This window comes from Folsomia candida, unplaced genomic scaffold, assembly GCF_002217175.1.
Source record: "Folsomia candida strain VU population unplaced genomic scaffold, ASM221717v1 Fcan01_Sc149, whole genome shotgun sequence".
NCBI lineage: Eukaryota > Metazoa > Arthropoda > Collembola > Entomobryomorpha > Isotomidae > Folsomia > Folsomia candida.
The window spans coordinates 729-6,647 of NW_019091341.1; the positions used below are offsets into that span (position 1 = coordinate 729).

The following is a 5,919-nucleotide window of genomic DNA, read 5'->3' on the forward strand; positions in this document are numbered from 1 at the left end:
GCATACAATTTTGAAAATCCGACATAAACTGCAAAGGCATGGGTGTTTGAAATTGGTCGAAAATGCAAATTTTTAAGTTTGGCGCCACGCCATGGTGCCAAAACGACTTTTACACGGAAATATGAAAGAATCCTTCATCTAGGGTCCTAGTAGATTCTAAAAAACATAGTGGGTACCCTGGACTCAAACGACAGGTCGTGAGTGTCCCTTGTGAGATACATCAATTTTTAACACATGGCGCAAGTGGACATGCCCGAGAGTAATTTAATGCTATTGAAAATCTGGCGGAGTCATTTAGATACTCCGTGTGGGTATTGGTTTTGTGATAACTTCCTAAGATCGTGCCGGTAGAGTCACATACATTTAATACCAGTTTTCTAAGAGGAGTGTATGCACCTGTTGAAAAGTGTTTTCTGAATTTCAGGCAACCATCGAAACCACAACTATGGCCTTGTCTCATCGACATTGACAACGCCGAAACGGCGGAAAGCAAATGGGTACAAAACTGTGCGCGACTCTGGAGCTTGGCTGTTGAATATGAACATTGATAGCAAGAGAAGCTGCATTTGCGATAAGGGGGTAAGCTGAAATTATTTATCTATTGATTACAGAATCATCAAATCTTGACATACATAGGTGTGCGTTTTCTTTTTTAATCCGCGTGTAGCACAGCTTTAGATTGCCCAAACGAATGTGGTGCTGACCACAGGGCGGCCTGCCTTCGGGCTTATACCTCGTTAGGATCACTTCTACCACGCCAATATTGCGGCTGTGAAAACTATGTACGTAACGTTTTACATATTAAACATATGTAAATATGTATAAATATGTATATCCTTATTCCGGGTTGAATTTTACTCACTAATCTAAAATTCCTCCTATCAAGTGCGACTCAGACTCTGAATGTGGCTATCTTAACTGTAAATCGTATGAAGTACAGCGCTGTAGCAACGGCCACTCCTGTTATTGCAGTCCAGAGGTTTGTGCTTGAAATATAGCTAGTTTATACTACACGGGGGTTCAGGTGGGAATGGCCTACCGGCTTGAAACTTGCAGGAGGCTTGTTATTACACACAAAATAAAAATTTGTCGAATCAACACCGCCGGTGTCAATATATGACTTAACCGCCTTGGTTACAATATTGCATAGCTGTTCAAACAACAGTGTGGATCCACAAAGTGGACTGTGGTGTGGAAAGTGGACACGATTTTTTTGGTGTTTGTGGAATTGTGGATTGTAGTTTGTGGAAAGCTTTGTGGTTTGTGGATTTGTGGATTGTAGTTTGTGGAAAGGTTTGTGGTTTGTGGACTTGTGGATTGTAGTTGTGGAGTCCACAACTACAATCCACAAAACCACAGACTGGTCCACAATGTGGACCGGTCTGTAGTTTGTAGTTATGGTTAGGTTTTGTGGCATTCTTGTGAATGATATAGCCTTAGATAAATAATTAAACACGTTTCATGATTTTCCATAATGCACACTGAAAACGATATTATAATCCGTAAGCGGGAATTTGTATCTTCAAATTTCGCGGTAAAAATGCAAATTGTCGTTCACGTATACCATTAAAACTTCGTTGCAATTGAGCATTATGAAAATTGTGAAACACGTGTTTAATTATGTATGTAAAGCTACATAATTAGAATATGTAGCTTTTCAAACCACAGTTTGGATCCACAAAGTGGACTGTGGTGTGGAAAGTGGACAAGATTTTTTTGTGGTTTGTGGAATTGTGGATTGGAGTTTGTGGAAAGGTTTGTAGTTTTGTGGAATTGTGGATTGTAGTTTGTGGAAAGGTTTGTGGTTTGTGGAATTGTGGATTGTAGTTTGTGGAAAGGTTTGTGGTTTGTGGCTTGTGGATTGTAGTTGTGGAGTCCACAACTACAATCCACAAAACCACAGACTGGTCCACAATGTGGAGCGGTCTGTAGTTTGTAGTTATGGTTAGGTTTTGTGGCATTCTTGTGAATGATATAGCCTTAGATAAATAATTAAACACCGTTTCATGATTTTCCATAATGCACACTGAAAACGATATTATAATCCGTAAGCGGGAATTTTGTATCTTTCAAATTTCGCCCGGTAAAAATGCAAATTGTCGTTCACGTATACCATTAAAACTTCGTTGCAATTGAGCATTATGAAAATTGTGAAACACGTGTTAATTATGTATGTAAAGCTACATAATTAGAATATGTAGCTTTTTCAAACCACAGTTTGGATCCACAAAGTGGACTGTGGTGTGGAAAGTGGACAAGATTTTTTTGTGGTTTGTGGAATTGTGGATTGGAGTTTGTGGAAAGGTTTGTAGTTTGTGGAATTGTGGATTGTAGTTTGTGGAAAGGTTTGTGGTTTGTGGAATTGTGGATTGTAGTTTGTGGAAAGGTTTGTGGATTGTGGTTTTGTGGATTGTAGTTGCGGGATTGGTTTGTGGATTGTGGTTTTGTGGATTGTGGTGAAATGAAATGAACAGCTATGCAATATTGAATCCGAGTTATGGATGATTTTGATACCGGTAGTTATAATGTTATGACCGGACGGAAAAAATTCATTACTACTCGGAATCACAATTGTAACCAAGGCGGTTAAGTCATATATTGACACCGTTTTGTTTTGAGTGTATCACAAGAGGTGTTTTTAGAGAAGCCCCTAATCCCAGTTTTTTTGCCGGGTGATTTTTGTGGGTTTTTATTAATCTTGGGGCTGCTTGAAGCAAATTTCTGAAATTGCATATTATCTACATTATGGACTAATACATTTTTTTCGAATTCAGCACCAAGTACCAAGTATTAGTAGTAAGTACTTACTACTAATACTTGGTTACTACTTAGTAACCTAGTATTTTCATTCATTTGAGGTAGGTTTAAGAAGTAAGCCGAAATATTTAGAAACAAGAAAACATGTAATGATACTTGGAAATTCTAGTCGTACATAGTAATGCGTACAATTTAATTCTGAATTCGAAAATTTAATTTCCTCTGATCAAACCTTTAGTTTAAAGAATTTAATTGAAATCTCCTATAAGTTGTTACAAAATCCCCGGAAAACCCCATTAAGCTTGGGGAGATTTGACACCCCAAAAAACGAGGTGTCATACCCAGTCCATTACAACGATAAATCAACCCTTTAATTTAAGTTTCATGCCCTTCGGTCATTCCCACCTACGACGTTCTCTCTTGAAGACCGCAGATCGCGTCAATGAGCAATACTCATGTATTTGTATATCTTTTTGACTTAATAGTGTACTTCAACTTCTGCATGTCCCGAATGCTCTACTCCTCCAAAAGAAATATGTTTCAAAACAAGCAACCGAAACCAATTGGGAGAATGCGGCTGTATTTCGACAAATGGTGTACTCAATATATTAATCGCAAAGTTTTGTATGAAATTCACTAGATTTTTAGAAAATATCAAAGCGAATTGTACCGTCTATGCCTACTCATTGTCTAATTATCGATATTCGTTTTTCATCGGAGTTGTGCTAACGCGTAAATTTTATTTTTCAGTGTGAGAGGAACTCGGATTGCTCAGGAATCGGAAACTGTTGTGTTTTGGACTGCTATGGAGCCTGGCGCTGCCGACAGACGTCACAAATCTTTGGATGTCCTGGTGAATCGAACGGATTTGTTAACATGAGTCTTTACCCAGTTTCCTGGTGTAATGATGGTTCGCGTCCATCACATTAATGCAGGATTATCGGCTCAGAATTTTGCGTTTAAAATTATCTCTTTACATATATACATTTAAAACAAATATTGTCTATTGCATTTTCATTTTTATAAGTTAATAAACCTTTACAAACGCATTTGACCAAGGGTGAATCCAGTGCGGTGCGTCATACGTCAAAATGAATATTATTTGCTTTGGATTGTTGAAAATGTATTAAAATTGACAGGTATTCTACGTTTATGACGTTTGACCTCGTGCGACCGATCACTTAGATACATACATAGTTATCGTTTGCCTAAAGGGGTGTCATACTTGCGTTCAGCGTTGAAACTCCGTTAAAATTGAATTGTATTATACTTTTTCTCATAATATAAACCCTCACTTAACTACGGTGGCACAAATAAATTCTACTCATGCACAGATTTTATTAAAGCTGAAGAAATTTGCACTACCTTAACCAGTGTTTGTTCTAAAAATGAAATTCCACATAAAAACTTATTAGTAATAAGTTTTACCTTTACCTTATGTTACCGTGGATTATCTTAATTTTAAGCGGCTTCAATTTTAGATTGTAAAATTTTATCCCAGTGCCAACACAGCTCGAAACGTTTCTTTCACAATGCCTCGGAGGAATTTGAGTACGGTCAACCGCTTGATAGTGAACATTCCCTCTTGCCCAAACTTAAAAGGGCGACACGTCTTCCGAAACTTGGACATCAACTTTTTCTCCCGAGGGGTCACATTTTCCAGAAGTTTCCATGAAGAAAGCGTCTTCTTCGAGTCGGCGCAAAACTGTCCGCATAGTTCCAACACGCTGGCCCAGATTATTTGGACGAGGAGGGACCAGCTTCCCAACGCCATCTAGACAATTAAATAATCAAATTGAAATTAGAATTGTAACCGTATACGTACATAAATTGCGTAATAACAAAATAACAAATATGTAATTGATTGTCTCTATTTACATGTTATCCATATAATTTTAAAAATCGGGTGTAGTCAGGCTAATCTTGATTTCTCGGTATTAAACTTGATACCGCTCGATTTTAAAATAATACGTACAGGTCCGTAAATACAGATATTTGCTATCGTTGCGATAAAACTTTAATACTTATCGAGTTATATTGCTTTAGAATCATCTAAATAAATATATATGAATATTTGGTGTTATTTTAATAATGGATTTCTAGGACTTGATCTGTCTAATTTCGTTCTAACTTTTTCTAGTAAACTTGCGAAAGGAAGGACAAACACATTCCCGACAAATTATATATTTATCATCCAACCTTTGTAGTCCTGGGTAGAATATTCCAGTTCTCAATCACGACGAAATTGCAGTAGAGACAGAGTTGTGAGAAAGCGGCATGAAGTCCAAAAATCACAAGTCCCACGATCTTCATCATCTCATTGTGCACGATTTGCATGCAGACGAATTCGCGAATCAAGTTTTCCACTTTTCGCAACGCAGGTATCGACCGGTAAGTGTTATTTTTCTTGCCATACTTATCCGGACCTCGCATCTCGAACATCAGCATCCACGCCGAGACTGAATACAAACCAAGGCAATCAATATGTAAAGTTTATACATAATTTGACCTAGAAATCCTATAAATAAATGCATATTTATATGCACTCTTATAAATCTAGTATAAAAATAATACCAAATGGTATTCATGAAAGATTTTACCAAAATGGTATTAGTAAGTAGTACCGTGTAGTAAAAGTCCGGTATTAGTGTTTTACCATAATTTGATTACCAGGCGGTAGCAATTTTAATTCTGCGAAATCAATACGACAAGATGACTATAAATTTTTACTTACAAAGATACACACTTCCCGACGTTATTGAGAAGAGGAGACTATAAATGCGATCTGCGCCCCCAGTGTGACAGCCACATGTCGCCCAAATATAGAGTCCAGTCTACCCCAAGTTCCAGCCAGGTTCCATTCACCCTCTGCTCATTTATGTAAATGAAGCCAAGTTCTGCTAGCCGCCCATGCATGAAGATGGGCGTGGCTGGAGCGTGGATGTAGAACAGTGTCGTTGTTAGAGGGGCACCCCCCAGGATTACGATTTGACAGACGAGTTGAAAGTCGAGGAAATACGAGAATTTCTCCTTGTTCGGATTCCAACAGGTATCCATTTAGCTAAATTTATATTTTTCAGGAAATTAGAGAAAATCAAAAACTTGGAAAGTTGCAGTTTGCGAAAATTTAGTTATCTACATAAAATCGAATTAAAAAATATT

General features: G+C 37.6%; 1 protein-coding gene and 1 long non-coding RNA gene across 2 annotated transcripts; one reads left to right on the plus strand and one right to left on the minus strand.

The window, feature by feature from the left end:
- The first annotated feature begins 661 nt into the window (after positions 1-661).
- Positions 662-3,795, plus strand: LOC118433777. The gene is made up of 4 exons (XR_004833573.1): positions 662-782; positions 887-979; positions 3,243-3,351; positions 3,508-3,795. It is a non-coding gene; the product is annotated as an uncharacterized LOC118433777 (long non-coding RNA).
- A 106-nt stretch (positions 3,796-3,901) lies between these two features.
- Positions 3,902-5,191, minus strand: LOC110862983. The gene is made up of 2 exons (XM_022112186.2): positions 4,957-5,191; positions 3,902-4,531 (listed from the first exon to the last, which is right to left on the minus strand). Exons 1-2 carry the CDS (start codon positions 5,188-5,190, stop codon positions 4,250-4,252), a joined length of 516 nt encoding a protein of 171 aa, XP_021967878.1. The 5' UTR covers position 5,191; the 3' UTR covers positions 3,902-4,249.
- Positions 5,192-5,919: the final 728 nt, after the last annotated feature.